General features: G+C 39.6%; 1 protein-coding gene across 1 annotated transcript; it reads left to right on the forward strand.

Moving 5' to 3' along the window:
* Nucleotides 1–4,473: 4,473 nt before the first annotated feature.
* ADPRH (ADP-ribosylarginine hydrolase) lies at nucleotides 4,474–17,413 on the forward strand. The gene is made up of 4 exons (XM_074214582.1): nucleotides 4,474–4,717; nucleotides 9,238–9,583; nucleotides 13,582–13,942; nucleotides 15,626–17,413. Exons 2-4 carry the CDS (start codon nucleotides 9,271–9,273, stop codon nucleotides 16,011–16,013), a joined length of 1,062 nt encoding a protein of 353 aa, XP_074070683.1. The 5' UTR covers nucleotides 4,474–4,717; nucleotides 9,238–9,270; the 3' UTR covers nucleotides 16,014–17,413.

A 17,413-nucleotide genomic window follows, 5' to 3' on the forward strand; every position in this document is an offset into this window, starting at 1 on the left:
GTAGGAGAGTACATCCCATTTGTGCATGGGGTGGTCTTTTCCTATCACTTTATTTACTATATTATACTATATCACCTTTTGTTTTTAACTAATGTACCACAGGTCGATTGATAAAAGAAACTACATTGGTGAGGGCTTGTAAGTTATGGTTTTGAAATACTAACTCACAGATACTTTGACTCTGAGGTAGTTTTTCTGAGTGTCCATGTACAAATTGTCCTTCAGGTCCTAGATGTATAGTATATGTTTTCTCACCTTAATATTCAGAGTATACTAAATCTAACCTTTTCTTGCTGACTCAGATTGTCATTGTAAATTTGTCTGCCAATTATCACTATTATCAATTGGTCTCTTTTTCACTCCCATAACTGTTTCTAATCTCTGCCACCTCTTTTACTATCTAACTAACCAGATGGTGTAGTTCATAGAGAGCCAGATTTGGAGTTAGGAATTTAAGAATTCAAACCCTGAGTAAGACAACTTACTAACTGTGTGATCCTGGGCAGGTCGTTTAAATGCTCTGTCCCTCAGTTTCCTCAGCTGCTACCTATCTCCCAGAATTGTTATGAGGATCAAATATGATGATCTATGTACAGTATCTTGCCAATTTTAAATGCTAGGTATTACTTTCACTGTCTGAAACTTTTGCTAACAACTTAGCAGACTATTATTATTCTCATCTCTTTAATTTTCTTTTCATTTATTTTTTGCTCCTTTATTATTCCTGGTGTCTTCTCTCCTTTCTCCACCACTTTTCCCACATTTCTTGGTTTTGAGCACTAGCTTTTAGAGCAAACATAAGTTAATGATAACATTTTTTTTCCTTTTGGTCAACAAACTGAGTTATTACATCATCTCCTTTTGCATCTTGGACTTTTCTCCGCTATTTCCCTCATTACTCCTACCCTGTGGTATGTAGTGGTTTGTAGGGTTATTTCCAAGATGGTCAAGGGTCTGAGCATCATTTTTTTGTTCACAGCTTCTACTAACTTCCCCTGTTGTCTTGCTTTTCCATCTCCCTCAAAGGAAGTCTGTTTCCCTTTAGTCTATTGCTCCCTGAGATCCTCACAGTCCATTAGTTTTTTCTCCCTCAAATCAATCAATAAACATTTATTAAACACTTACTCTTTGCCAGACATTACTATTTGCTAAGCACTGGGGGATACAAAAAGAAGCAAAAGATAGTCCCTTCCCTCAAGGAGCTTACAATCTGATGAATGAGAGGCACTATTTACTATTCCTTTAATTTAACTATTCATTTGATTTGGCTATTGCTATCAACAGCAAAAAAGATGTCACTAGTTGTAATATACTCTGCTGCAATTTGGATTTTCTGTGATTCTGATTCATTTTCAGGAGAGCAACAAGCTGGGATCCTTACATCCAGAAAACTCCATAGGAGTTGCAGGATGTACTTAGTGGAAGGCAGGTGGATCAAAGTTTGGGATTTAAAATGTCATTAGGTAGCTAAATGTGAAATTTACTATCATCAATTAGTGAATTAGCTGGCATTTCTTAAATGCTTCCTGTCTCTCCTGTTTTTGATTTGTTTTACTTGTGATGATGTTTAGTGGCTTTCCAAAAAAGTCCTTCTCCAGGGCTTCATGGAAGTTTGAAGTAAGCTTGCTTTTCAAAGGCTATACCAATGAAGTACATTTCAAAAGACCAGAAAGTTTTCAAGTACAGTTCTAGAATCAGACTATATTTGTTCTATAGATTGACCTAGTTTTGTACAAAGAGGGCCATCGCCACTAAGCTGGCCACTTTGTGATGAATTCTTTTCCTGTGATCATTCATGAAAAAAAATACATATATATAAAGCAGTCCTAAGTTCTGGGTTGCAAAGTGATAGAAAAGGAAGCATAGGGAGACAAGAATAAATTTTTAAACCATATCTAAATATCATCTTAGCTTCTAATACTCTAAATGAATAAGACCAATGAGGGGATATACTACTGGAGAAAGAGAATTATTTCAATTTTTTTCCTTCAAAGTATAGTTCAGTTGCCTGTTCCTATACTAGGTTGTTCCTGAAACTTCAGTTATCAGCATTCTTTACCTATTTTAAAATGAACAAGTCATTACTTTTCTTTCCCTTACTCTTCCACCTCCATTTAAAAGAAAATAAGGGGAAAAAGAGAAAGAAATCTGCATGGTCAAGCAAAACATTAGCCACATTGGCTATGTCCAAAAATGTATGTCTCATTCTGCATCTTGAATCTCTCTCTCTCAGTCCTCTGTAGTCATGGGTAGCATTGAGCAGAGTTCTTAATCTTTCAAAGTTTTTTGTCTTTACATATTGTTGTTATTGAATAAATTGTTCTGGTGCTGCTTATTTTAGTCTACTTCAGTTCACATAATTATTTTCAGATTTTTCAAATTCATCCCTTTCATTCATTTCTTATAGAATAAGAACACTCCATTTCATTCATACATTATAATTTGTTCTGATATTCCCTGGCTGATGGGAACTTTCTTTAGTTTCTAGATTTCTGTCAACACAAAAAGAGCAACTATACTTATTTTTAAGCGGCTAGATGGATTGAACACTGGACCTGGAGTCAGGAAGACCTGGGTTCAAATGTACTCTCAGACACTAGCTATATTACTCTGGGCAAGTTATTTAACCTCTGCTTTCCTCATCTATAAAATGAGAAAAAAATAAAAATAGTACTCATTTTCTAAGGTTGTTGTGAGGATCAAATGAGCTAATAATTATAAAGCTCTTATAGCACAGTGCTTGGCACATATAAGAGCTATATAAACATTACTTTTTATCATTATTATTATTATTACTATTCTTCCTCTCTGTCTGATCCCTTTGACTAATAGACCTGCTAGAGGTATCAGTGAATCAACTTGCACGCAAAGTTTAATGTTTTGGGGACAGAGCTCCAAATTACTTTCCAAAATGACTATTAAAATCCACTGCTTCACTAACAGTTCATTGATGTGGTTTTCCCCACACAGCCCCTTCATTTTCTTTATTTGTCATTTTTATTAATCTGATAGGGTGGGAGATGAAACTTTCAGAAATGATGGGTATGAAGTGGGAATTTTAAGGTCATTTCCCTAAACATTAAATTTACAATGAAGGACTGGGTTTGGACTCTTATTATCTCATCCCAGTTTCCCATTACAGATGCGATCAGAAAGAGTGAGGGATAACCAATGAACAATAAGTATTTTCCACAGAGATCCATGCAAGCCAGAAGATTTGACTGAGTCTTAGTTTTTATACCTCCCAGCTATATAACCCTGTAAAAAGGCATTTCACCTCTGAGTCTGTTTTTTCATCAATATGGAAGACTTTCTGAGCTTTCTTATACATCCCATTCAGCCCCTAGCATATTTCCTTGTCTATTAAAAGGTGCTCAAAGAGTCATGAAGGGAAAGTTTAATGGAAAATATAATTTAGAGATTAGAGATTACAAAGAACTGAAAACAAAGGAGGCTTCTCCCATTGGAAATGGCTGATCAAACTGTAGTACATATTATAATATAGTATTATAGTCCTGGAAGAAATGATGAATATGAAGAAAATGGGAAGACATAAATTGATATGGCATTAAATTATCAGAAAGTCAGGAAAAATGCTATATTCAATGACTACAATAGTGTAAACCCAAACCAGACTAAATGCCATGTCATTTTAATGATCTGGCTTGACCTCAGAGAAGAAATGAGACCATATACTTCATTTCCTTTAGAGTGGTAGGGAGATTAAGGATGTAAAATGCTGTAAATTCTATCGAATTTGTTGGGTTGGTTGGTTTTCTTAAACATTTTTTCTCCCCTCCTTTTTAATCTTTATTACAAGGAATGGCTACTGAGTAGGAAAGGATTGCATTTGGAAATTAAGGAGATAGAAGAACAACATAGTTCTATAAAAAGACATTTTAAAAAGAAAAACTATGGAAATAAAAAGAAAACATTTTATTATAAAGGATGACTACTGAGTAGAAAAGGGATGTAGTTAAAAATGAAAGTAATGTAAGAACAAAATGTATCAATAAAAATAAAATCCAAAAAGAATAAGGAAAAATACTTTAAATGAAAAGAAAACACGCCTCACTTTGTTATAAGGGATGTCTCCTGAGTAGGGAAGGAGGTTTGGAAACTGAGCTGAGGTAAGAAGAAAAACCAACAATTGTGGGGGGGGGAGGGGGAGAGACGATAATTTTGGTAGTTAGTTAATTTTTTTTTTTAGGTTTTTGCAAGGCAATGGGGTTAAGTGGCTTGCCCAAAGACTTTTATTTTAGAAGTAAATATGAACTGCATTAAATTTGGATATATCAAAAGTTCCATGTGATCCCTTCTGTAAGCCAGGCCCTGGCATCAGAACTCCTCCTTTTCATGTCGGCTCTGCCTGACTTTTGAGGTCCCTTCCCCCCCCCGCCCCCGTCCCCATCCCACCCCCAGCCCTGTCCTCCCTGGGCCTCAGTTTTCTCATCTGTCAAATAAAGAGATTCCTGTTAGCATTCTCTGGGGCCGCTCCTCCGAACCGCCCTGCGCCGACCCCCTTGCCTCCTCTAAGGGTGCGGCAATTCCGGGAATGAACTTGCCCCTTTGCAGAGTGCGGGCCGGGGCAGACCCGGGGCGGGTGGCACACGGCCGCTGAGGATTGGCCGGTCACTCTGAGCTGAGCCCGATCCCAGGCCCAGGCCCGGGCCCGGAGCGCTCTCACCGGACTCCACTCCCCGATGGAGAAGTGAAGGTATTGGGGAGGGGGGAGTCGGTCTTCTCGCGGGCCCCTTGGCACAGCAGCGGGGCACGAACACGCGGGGATCCCCCACCCCTAGCTGCTGGCCGGCCGCGGGGTGCGGGCTGGTTTCAGTTTCCCCGTGCTTTGCTCCGAAACCGCAGCGCCGGGCCAGGACTTGGTCCCAGCGCGCCTCCGGAGCCCGGAGGAGCGGAGGCCAGGCTGGGCCGCGGGGCGCCGGGATTGTCGCGAGCCGCTGCCCGGGCCTCCTCCGACTCCTTAGCTACTACCAGCTGCGCGACCCTGAGAAGGACATTTCTCCCCGGAGTCGGTCCTCTTACCCCCGGGGAAGACCCCCGCGCTCCTGCGGCCGGACTGAAGGCAGCCGCGCCCGGGCGGGACAATACAAAGCCCTGCCCCGCCCAGGGGCACCTGTCCGAAACGGGGCCAGAATCTCCGGCTCTGAGCCAGGGCAGGTGCGGGCAGAGCCCAGGCCTGAGGCCGCTCACTCCTCCTGTCTTCTCGAGGGAATCAATGTCTTTGTCACTTCTTTCTTATCCGAGAAGCGGGGATTACAGTTATTGCCCTAAGGAGGGAGAAAACACTGAGTCTGAGGACCTGGGTTCAAAAACGGACTCACCATTACTGCTTGGTTGGCATAGGGCAAGGCACTTCAGCTCTCTAGGCCTCAGTTGCCTCATCTGGAAAATGATTGGGTTGGATTGTATGACCATCTCTCCCTCTCTCTGATCCTATGACCTCCCAGGACCTCAATAATAATAATGAACAATAACAATAATAATAATAATAAATATTTATATAGCACTTTAAAAATTGAAAACCTTTTGAATTATTATCTCATTTGATCCTCATCATAATTCTACAAAGTGTTGTTCAATCATTCAGTCCCTATCCTACTCTTTATGGCCCCATAGTCAATAGTATGCCAGGCTCTTCTGTCCTCCACTATTTCCTAAAGTCTGTTCAAGTTCATGTTCATTGCTTCCATGATGCTTTCTATCTGTGTCATTCCCGGCTGTTCCCTTTTCCTTTTACCTTCAATCCTTCCCACCAGTGAGGTAGATGCTATTATTATTATCCCCATTTTGGGGAAGTGACTTGACCCTGGTCATATCCTGGTAAGTGCCTGGGGCTGATGTTGAATAGAAAGGAATCTTCTAGTTCTAAATCTGTGAACATGTAACCTCACTGGGTTATTGTGAAGATCAGAGGAAGAATGTATATTAAGGGTTTGTCATATTGAGGTAATTTGTAAATATTCATCCCACAATGTAGAGGTTAAAGCCCTGGAGATGGTATTGGGAAGGCTTGGATCTGTATTCTTTCTCTGACACTAACCATGTGATCATGCAGGGGCAAAGTCACTTCTTTTCTCTGTCTCATTTTGTGCATTTGTAAGATGAGAATGATACTCATAGGACATTTAAAAATGAAGTAACTTTAATAATAAATAATAAATTTTCTCTTTGCAAACTTTGAAAGGCTATGTTTAGTTGTTTCAGTTGTGTTCAACTCTTCACAACTTTATTTGGGGTTTTCTTGGCAGAGATACTGGAGAGATTTGCTGTTTTCTTCTCTAGCTCATTTTACAGATGAGAATACAGAGACAAATAAGGTGAAGTGACTTATCCAGGTCACACAGCTTTGCTAGTTACTAAAACTGTGTGACCCCGGGCAAGTCACTTTACCTTATGTCTGAGGCCAGATTTGAACTTAGGCCAACCTGACTTCAAGTCTAGCACTCTAGCTGCCCTGAAAGCCTCTATAAGGGCCAGTTGTTAATTTTATGCTTATTATTGCAAGTATGACAGAGCCCATCTTAAATACTTGATGAAGTAAATGGTAAAATGGCCATTGATAATGAAAGAAGAACCATGTCGGGAAAGGTGAGGTCATGGCTCTGAAAATTCCCAAAGGAAAACCCTGAGAAAGTTGAAACCCACACAATCTCTGGAAGAAAAGCAAGAGTATTTAAAGTTCTTAAGTCAGAAAATTATAGTCTAGGAGCTAGATGGGATCTTAGACATCATTGAATCCAATGAGAACCAGAGAGATTGTGACTTGTCCACAGTCACATGGAGGCAATAGTGGTAGAACTATTGGAGGGGCAGTTAGGTGGCAAAATGGATAAACCAAGGAGTCAGGAGGACCTGAGTTCAAATTCTGCCCCAGACACTTAATAATTACCTAGCTGTGTGACCTTGGGCAAACCACTTAAATTCCATTGCTTTGCAAAAAAACAAATAAAAAAAGAACTAGGATATGAGCTTCTGTCCAAATCTAATCAAGTCATCAAGTATTTATTAAGTGCTTACTATGTCTCAGAGGTACAAAGAAATAACAAAAACAACTCCTTTCCTCAAGTTTATATTCTTTTTTAATCAACAAAAATCTATTTTCTCTCCCTTTCTAACCCTATTAGAAAAAATAAAAAAAGACAAAACAAAACAAAAACAAACCCTGCAAAACACACAGTACCTGTCTTGGATATGTCCAAAAATTATGTCTCAACCTGCAATTTGAGTCCATTAAATCTATCAGGAGACAAGGAACAAAGTAAAGGAGTATACATTCTAATATTAATTAGGCAGCCAAGTGGCACAATTCTAGACCTGGGGTCAGAAAGTCCTGAGTTCAAATAGTCTCAGACATTTGCTAGGTATATATATCCATAGACAAGTCACTTAAATTCTATTAACTTCAATTATATACAATGAGAATAATAATATCATCTACCTCCCATTAGTGTTGTGAAGACCAAATGGGTTAATAATTGTAAAAGTTAACTATTATTATAAGTGGTGTAGATAACACACACATAAAAAGGAATATATGTTATAGAAACAGAAATGAAGAAGGAAGTCTTCCAGCCCTGGAAAGAGCCAGTACAAAAACAGAGATTAAGGCTGCCATTGTAAGTTTGTATGAGGAGGAATGAGGGATTCAATTCAGTGAGTAAAGTATCTGGCCCAAGTTTATTGAATTGAACAAAGCTGATGGCTTTATGAGTGGAGAAAAAAGGGAAGTATGCCAGAGATGGTGTGAAGAAAGAAACTATATGATTTGATGATGGATAGAATACAAAATATACAGAAAACAGAGGGAAGGCACTAGAACTAAAAGAGGTTGGGGAAGGCTGCTATAAAAGATGGAATTTTTGTTGGAATTTAAAGGGAGTTTTGGAGGTCTGTAGATAGAGCAAAGGAGGGGAGGGCATTCTAGATGTTTGTGGGTGTGGTGTAGGTGAGTGTATATGGAAACCATCTGCATTAAAAAAGAAAATTGAACCTATGAAAGTTGATAAGATCACTGAATAAATTCGTATATAGAAGAAAAAGAAGTGGGATCAACACAGAGCCATAGGGGATTGTTGTTGCTATTCAATTGTTTCAAACTTTTCTTACTCTCCTTTTTTTTTTTTTTTTTGGCAAGGCAATGGGGTTAAGTGATTTGCCCAAGGTCACACAGGTAGGTAATTATTAAGTGTCTGAGGTCAGAATTTGAACTCAGGTCCTCCTCTCTTCAGTCGGTGCTCTATCCACTGCATCACCTAGCTGCCCATATTTTACTCTTCATTGGAGAATTTTTGGACAAAGAACCTACAGTGGTTTGTCATTTCCTTCTCCAGCTCATTACAAAAGAGAAAACTGAAGCAAACAGGGTTAAGCTACTTGGCTAGGGTCACATAGTTAGTAAGTATCTGAGGTCAGATTTGAACTCAGGAAGATGAGTCTTGGTGATTCTAGATCTAGCCCTCTGTTTACTGTACCCCCATTTGCCCTAGGGTAGGCTGGACTCCAAAAATTGGAAATACCTTTCCTTGGCAAGGGCAGCAGACTACTAGATTAGATGAGCTAGGAAGCTCATCTGCAGAAGAGGATAGGATGAAAAGGTGTTGAAAAAGGAGGTCATCTTGGCAAAGAGAAAGGCCACCTTTTCATCAAACTCTGGAGTGAAAGGAACTCTGAGGGAATGGCTTCATTTTTAGTTTTTGTGAAGTATGAGAAAAGGTCTTCAGCTAAGAAGATGAGAACATTATTTGCTATCAGAGGTTTGACTAGCAGAGAAATAGTTTGGTACAATCAATGTGGTTTTTTTAATACCTACAATAACCAAGGATGAACAATGGTCTTAGATAAACAAGCATTAACAAACATTCTATTTCTACTGTGTACCAAATACTGTTCTAGAGACTAATGAAAATATAAGGTTGGAATAAGAAACAGGTCCTGCCCTCAAGGAGTTTCCAGATGAAAATACTGATAGCTATAACATACAATATTACATATAAAGCATGAATGAATTAGGAAGGTACAAAGCAAAATATTATTTGAGATCTGAGTACAGTAATTCTGAATGAACACTATTTATAGACAGTGACCTACCTATAGAACATTCTGAAGATCTAAGTGGCCTAAACTGAAAGAAGAACATTATTTGATTTAATCAGGTCTCTACAGATTTAAACTGGACATTTACAAAGAATATGTTCTTTTCTTTTGTATGTCATACAGATTTTCTCAAAGAAGGCCTATTTGGGATCCATCATGTCTACCGGACTAGTAGAGAGATATGTAGCTGCCATGGTTCTAAGTGCAGTAGGTGACTCCCTGGGCTATTTCAATGGGAAATGGGAATTCCTATGTGATGGTGAAAAGATCCACCAGCAGCTTGCCAACCTTGGAGGATTGGATGCCATCAATATCGAAGGCTGGAGAGTCAGTGATGACACAGTGATGCACTTGGCAACAGCAGAAGCCCTCATAGCTGCTGGGAAAGAAGAAAACTTGACCCGGATATATTCCCTTATAGCAAAACACTATAAAGCATGCATGAATGACATGACTGGTAGAGCTCCAGGTAATCATTATCTTACGGATAAGAAGTCAGGTGTTATTAGGTGGAAGAAAAATGTTGGCTGAATTATGTATGGTATGAATTATCTTGGGATGTGGAGCCTTCTTCTGATCCTTCAAACATTATCAATTCATTTCATTAAAATAGCTGTAACTACAATGGTAAATTGAAAGAATTTTGGATTAGAGTCAGAGGACTTGGTTTCAAGTCATCCTTGCTATTTAGGTGACCTTAGGCAAATCACTTAACCTTACTGGCCTTTATCTGTAAAGTAAAGCTAGATAACTTTTTTCCCTTAGGTTTTTTTTTTTTGCAAAGTAATGGGTTTAAGTGACTTGCCCAAGGTCACACAGCTAGGTAATTATTAAGTGTCTGAGGCTGGATTTGAACTCAGGTCCTTTGGACTCCAGGGTCAGTGCTCTATCCATTGTGCCACCTAGCTGCCCCTAGATAGCTTTTAAAACCCCTTCCAATTCTAAATTTATCATCCTGTGATCTTACAGGGAAATGGATCCTTGTAGTACTTAAATGACATGCTTCCTAGCTCATCTAGTCTAGTAGTCTGCTGCCCTTGCCAAGGAAAGGTATTTCCTATTTTTGGAGTCCAGTTGCCTTTCATTTTTTCTACCATTCCACATCTTACATCAACTATCTACCAGATAGGTCTTCTTTGATGTCTCAGAGTAAATTTTAATTCAGCACAATATCCCCATTTAACAACTCATCATCTTTCCCTCTATGAATTGCACCTCCCTCCTCCCTAACTTCTCCATTTTGCTGAATGACCACTCTGCCTTCCCAAGTCATCTAGGTTTCTAGCAGCATCAGTTCATGGTTTCCTTTGATTCTTCCCTTTCCTTTACCATATATATTTCCACTTAGCTGTCAAGTTCCTTTGATACAACTACCTCATTAGCTCAAGGCTTCATGTAAAGGTGACTTATTGGGTTAGAGTCAAGATGATATAGTTCAACAGACTGCCTTCTGTAGGGGGGTTGGGGGGAGAGAAGCGAGATAGGGGGAAAATTGTAAAATTCAAAAATAAATAAATAAAATTTTTAAAAAAAATGATATAGTTGATAATTCATGAAGACATGTCATAGTGTGCTGTACTTGGGAGTCATGAAGACCCTACTTCTGGGTCAAATTCCATTTTAGATACTTAATAGCTGTGTGTCCCTGTGCAAATTCTTTCAGCACTCTGTGCCTTAGTTTTTTCTTCCATAAAATGAGGGAATAAATTTGATCATCACTAGCGTCCCTTTTAATACTGAATTTAAGATTGATCCCATCCTTTCTATTCCTACTGAATCCATAGTTCAGGACCTTGTTTCTTCTTGTATCAGTTTTTATGATAGTTTCCTAACTCATTTTCTTGCATCCAGGCTATTCCCTCTATGATACAGCCTACAGATCATTATCCAAATCTCCTTCCACTCTGATCCTGTCCATTTTTTTTTAGGTTTTTTTACAAGACAAATGGGGTTAAGTGGCTTGCCCAAGGCCACACAGCTAGGTAATTATTAAATGTCTGAGACCAGATTTGAACCTAGGTACTCCTGACTCCAAGGCTGGTGTTTTATCCACTACGCCACTTAGCCACCCTGATCCTGTCCATTTTCCAGAAACATTCAGGTGCTTTGTACTGCCCACCAAACAAAGGACATCCTTGCACTTATGGTCCTCCACCATCTGACTTTGCTTTACTTTTCCAGCTTTATCTCATCAGATTCTCCTTTTCTTAAAATTTTTGCCTTTCATTCTTTGTATGACACTTGCCATCTGAAGCTTTATTCATGCCATTCTTTATGCTTGAAATGAATGTTTCCCCCACCACCACCACCACTCTTATCTCTGTTTGTTGAAGACCATTCTTTTCTTCAGCCCAGGTGCCACCTCTTCTACAAAATCTTCCCTCAACCTCCATTGGTGAACGGGGAGTTTTCTTCTTATCATTTCTCCTGATTTTTTAACCTAAGCTTCTACTTCATTTATTTCTAAAATTTTTCATAGATAGGTGGTACAGTGGATAGAGCATGGGCTTGCAATCGGGAAGCCTCATCTTCATAAGTTTAAATCCAACTTCAGAAGCTTACTAGCTGTGTGACTCTGGTCATGTCACTTAACTCTGTCTCAGTTTCCTCATCCATAAAATGAGCTAGAGAAAGACATAGCATACCCCTTCAGTATTTTTGATCCAAATGGGGTCAAGATGAGTCACTCTCAACTAAAATAGCTGAACAATAACTTCCTATATCTATTTTATCTACAGACCATCAAATTCAAACTCTTGATTTTATAGATAGGGAGGAGGAGTCAGAGAGAAGGTAAATGACTTTCCCAGGGTCAGGTAACAAGTAAATGTAATAGGTAACATCTGTATTCATCTTCATGACCTCAAGTCCAGTGCTCAGACACTAATTCATGCTACCTCCTTGGGAATAGAGTTCAGTTTTTTCGATGTCTGCTGCTCTTTCTAGAACTTGCTGTCTTTCTGTGATACTTAGAAACTGCACTTGTTAAAATTCTTGTTAGGAAGTTGATTTTATGTGTTGATTAATGATGTTGCATTAAGTTGGGTTAAGTGACTTTAAACATTTCTGTGTGCTTTGCCTTTTCTTTGAAGGGGCTTCATGAGTATCAGTTCTTTTCTTTCTTCTTCCTCATCCTTTTTCTTTTTTTTTTTTTTTTGAGGTTTTTGCAAGGCAAATGGGGTTAAGTGGCTTGCCCAAGGCCATACAGCTAGGTAATTATTCAGTGTCTGAGGCCAGATTTGGACTCAGGCCACTTAGCCACTCCTCATCCTTTTTTTTTTTTGAAGGCTATTTTTTGCCCCAAATCTTATAGATGATGCAGTGCAAAAGAGAAGAGCACTATTCCTTTTTTGGGAGGTAATCAGGGTTAAGTGAGTTGCCCAGGGTTAACAAGTTTCTGAGGTCAGATTTGACCTCATGTCCTTCTGATTTCAGGGCTGGTACTCTATCCACTGCACCACCTTGCTGCCCTAGATAGGAACTATTTTTTAAAAATTCTTTTCGGCTAAACTGACATTGTCTCAGAATCACAGACATATGAGTCAGTCTTTATTTTATTTTATTTTTTTGGATTTTTGCAAGGCAGTGGAGTTAATGGCTAAGTAAGTATTAAGTGTCTGAGTCTGAATTTGAACTCAGGTCCCCCTGACTCCAGGGCCAGAGTGCTCTATCCATTGTGCCACTTAGCCACCCCTGATAGGAGTTATTCTTGAATAGTGACATTGACACATGGGTATGGTAGTTAGGGAAGGAGAACAGATGCCACTGGGGAAAAGCAGAAGTATTAGGTCCCCAAACGTCAAGAGTTACATAAAGCAGCCTATAGCTGATGACTCAGATATACTCAAGGATGCTTATTCTGATCCAGGATCCAAAACCATACATGGCTTAAATATATAGAGACTTTTTAGACAAAGAACTGATGTGACAATAATAGGAAACTTCTTCACAAGTGGGTTGAAGAAAATGAAGGATCATTGAAACAAGGATATTTTCTGAATTGTCTACTAAGAAATGAGAAATGAGGAGTAGAGACCCAAGAAACTTAATCCTAACTGTACAGAGAGAGCTAGTGGTATGGTGGTAGAGTGCTAAACCTGGAGTTAGGAAGTCCAGAATTCAAAACCAGTCTCAGATACTTATTACTTGTGTATCCCTGGGTAAATAACTTAACCACTATCTACCTCCAATTCTTCAACTGTAAAGGGGGATGGTAATAATCTCTACTTCCTAGGATTGAATTAAATGAGGTAATATATTTGTAAAATATTACCATAGTGTCTGGCATAAAATAGACTCTTATTGCCTTTCTCTTTCCAATCTCATAAAAAGGACTGGGAGTGGATTTAGATCCAAATTAACTGACTTATGATACATACATCCTCAGGACTGGAACCAAACTAGTGAAGCTAGGTTTCACCATTCTACAGCTGGCATTGATACAGTTCCAATCTTATTCCTTTATAGGTGAAGCCAGTATGTCCAATTCTTTGAAGCTCGAGCCAGATGAACCCAATGGATGGAGGATTCCATTCAACAAGCATGAGGGGGGTTGTGGCGCTGCCATGCGGGCCATGTGTATTGGACTAAGGTTCCCACATCCTGAACAACTGGACACTCTGATCCAAGTGAGCATTGAGAGTGGTCGCATGACCCATCACCATCCCACTGGCTACCTTGGGGCTGTCGCTTCTGCTCTCTTCACCTCTTATGCAGTGAATGGCAAGCCACCTCAGGAATGGGGAAGGGGATTGATGGAGGTGCTACCAGAAGCCAAAAAGTACATTGTCCAGGCTGACTATTTTGTGAAAGAGAATCTTGAATCCTGGTGAGTAAATATGCTAGTGCATGCTATTTGTTGATTTATAGAATACCTTGGTCATATGGTAAGAAGCCCTCTGTAGGTACCTTTACCTTCTCCTTTAGCTTGTTCCCCCTTTCTACCCACTCATTTAGATTTTCATATTTATTTGCAGTTAACCACTACTAAAAGGTTGACTGAAGAGATACTTCAGTTCAAATCCCACACCTAATGTTCATGCCTTCAAAATACATAATTTATGATATCCAAGGATATCCAAGTGAACCTACAAATAATCATTCTAAGACACCCCCTTCCCCTTCATGTTATTGCTGAGTTAACATCATACTTTATAGCTTCTATCACATAGTGGTGATTTTCATCATGTATTTGTTAGTGCATATGCAAAGAAGAAATGCTATTTTCTGTCTTCCTTTGATTCATGGTGTTGATGCATTGCAACACTGGGCGACAATCCTTGAGAACTGACCTTTTTTCACTCACTAATTTTGCATGGGGGAAACCAGTTGGAAGGCATATAACTTCCTTTTTCCTTAGCATTCTAGAGGTCACTCCTCACTGCCATTCTTAGAAAAAGAATTACATGGACAGATTTCTCCTGAAGACGTCCGTTTGTTGTGGTTATGAGAGAGTCTAGTGTTCCCCTTTGAAAGGTGAATTTTTGCATAACCCTTCCAATATCTCCCATGAAGATCCAAGTTTCTGTTCCCAGTTTGCTTCATAGTAATCTACTTTGTATCAATTTCATTTATATTTATATCTCTATATGTTCCTCCCCATTTAAGATCCTTGAGGTCAGGGAATATTTCATTTTTATCTTAATCTACAGGAGTCTGCAGGAAAAGTTCTTGGCACACAGAAAACACCCAATAGATGCTTGTTGAATTGAATTCCTTTAGTTGGGGAGGGAACTGGTTTTGAGTGGATAATTATCTGTAGATATAGCTATTATCTCATAGATCTAGAGGAAAGCACTTATGAGGTCATCTATACCAACCCCCTCTTTTTGCCTATTTGGGAAACTGAGTTCCAAAGATATTAAGTGGCTTGCCCAAGGCCACACAGCTAGGTAATTATTAAGTGTGTGAGACCGGATTTGAACCCAGGTACTCCTGACTCCAAGGCCAGTGCTTTATCCACTACGCCACCTAACCGCCCCAAAAGAGTACTTTGAAGCCAGAATTCTCAGAATTGAAACACAACTCCAACATTGCTTGTGACCCTGTATAATTCACTGATACTCTCCAAGTCTCATTTTCCACAACTGTAAAATGGGGTGAATGCTTATCTGTACTAGATACCTGGCTCACAATATTGTTGTGAGGAAAGTGCTTTCCAAATCCTAATTAAGCCTCATTGAAATATCAGTAATGATTATTTTTCTTCCTGTGTGCTGCTTTCTATCAGTTTGCAAATTTACTTAGTATGACAGCAGTTTTGGTTTTCTTTTTTTTTTAGGTTTTTTTTTTTGCAAGGCAAATGGGGTTAAGTGGCTTGCCCAAGGCCACACAGCTAGGTAATTATTAAGTGTCTGAGACCACATTTGAACCCAGGTACTCCTGACTCCAGGGCCAGTGCTTTATCCACTGCACCACCTAGCCGCCCCAGTTTTGGTTTTCTATTGTGATTTGTTGATTTTGATATTTAGAGTTTACTGCAGATTTTTTCCCTTTATTTTTTTGTTTACAGGGACTACTTCAAAGATCAATGGGAAAAATACTTAAAACTTCGAGGAATTTCAAATGGCGGACCCCCTTTTTTCCCAAAGACTTTTGGTGTGAAAGAGAGAGATCAATTCTACAAGTCAGTGAGTTATTCTGACTGGGGAGGCAGTAGCGGACACGATGCTCCCATGATTGCCTATGATGCCATTCTTGCTGCTGGAGACTCGTGGAAGGAACTTGCCCACCGGGCTTTTTTCCATGGTGGAGACAGTGACTCCACAGCTGCCATTGCTGGGTGCTGGTGGGGGGTCATGCATGGATTTAAAGGAGTTAGCCTCTCCAACTATAAAACATTAGAATATAAAGATAGACTGGAGAAAGCAGCCAGGGCTTTGTATACTCTCCAGACATAGGAAAGTTCAGCAATTACTCTTTAGGGAGAAACATGGTTCTTTTCTAATTGATAACTTTTTTGTTGAGGGGGTTAAAGATTATAATCCCCTTTCTGTCTAATTTAGCACTTAGTACAATGCCTTTCACAAAGAGCACTTAATAAATGCTTATTGACTGACAGTTGTGCCTCACCTTTTTTGGGGGGGGGGTTGTCAGGCAGTGGAGTTAAGTGACTTGTCCAAGGTCACACAGCTAGGCAATCATTAAGTGTCTGAGGTCAGATTTGAACTCAGGTCCTCCTGACTCCAGGGCTGGTGCTCTACCTACTGCGCGACCTAGCTGTCCCTTGTGACTCACCTTCTTCAAAGTCAAGCTTTACCTATAGTAAAGGGATTTTAAAGCATTAACTTAAAGCATTAAACATTACCTTTGGAAGATTGTTTTATGCCTATCTTACTCCCTGGATCATTCTGAACTCCAAGAGGGGCATTGTCAGAACTCTGAAAAAATCTAATCTGTTGTTTCAAGAGAGAAGTTGGGGGCAGCTAGGTGGCACAGTGAATAAAACACCAGCCCTGGAGTCAGGAGTACCTGGGTTCAAATCTGGCCTCAGACACTTAATGATTACCTAGCTGTGTGGCCTTAACCCCATTTGCCTTGCAAAAACATAAAGAGAGAGAGAGAGAGAGAAGTTGGAGGCATTAGAGTCTTATTCTTGCTTTGTTTGCAAATCTCACTTTTTAATTAACTACATGCTTCAAATGTACATGTATAGAGACAAGTAGGAGAGGAGAAGGGAAAAGGAAGGGGAAAAGTAGAGTTAAAATTTGAAAACAAAATTAGGATTTTTTTTGGCAAGGCAATGGAGTAAGTGACTTGTCCAAGGTCACACAGTCTGAGGTTGGATTTGAATTCAGGCCATCCTGATTCTAGGGCTGGTGGCCTATCCACTGCACCACCTAGCTGCCCCAAAATTAGAATTTTTAATTGCAAAGGACTTCAGACATTTATTCACTTAGGGAGAATTAAGCTTGAGGAACAAGGGGATAGGTGAGGCCATGATTTTGTTTTAATGGCCTGGGTGGCGGCTGAACAATACCAAAGACAGGGACAGGATGGCGGAATCTGTGTCCCTGTGTTATACTTCAAAACTGATTGTGTCTTGGTTTCAGGCCACCATTAAAAATGTTTGTAGTGGACATCAAAGTTTCTTTGTTTCAAGTGACTTGGTGTGCTTCCTGACAGCAGGGTGCATGTTCCAGCTTTTCACCAAGACAAGAATTGGAACTATCTTAAAAGAAAAGGCACCAGATCAGACAGTTTACTCACATTTGATTTAAGTTTGTATGAATGTGGTCTGTGTCTACACTGTTTTATTACTCAAGGGAAGGGAATAAACATTCAATATAGAGAACAAAAC

The sequence above is a fragment of the Macrotis lagotis genome, chromosome 1, assembly GCF_037893015.1.
Source record: "Macrotis lagotis isolate mMagLag1 chromosome 1, bilby.v1.9.chrom.fasta, whole genome shotgun sequence".
Classification (NCBI taxonomy): domain Eukaryota; kingdom Metazoa; phylum Chordata; class Mammalia; order Peramelemorphia; family Peramelidae; genus Macrotis; species Macrotis lagotis.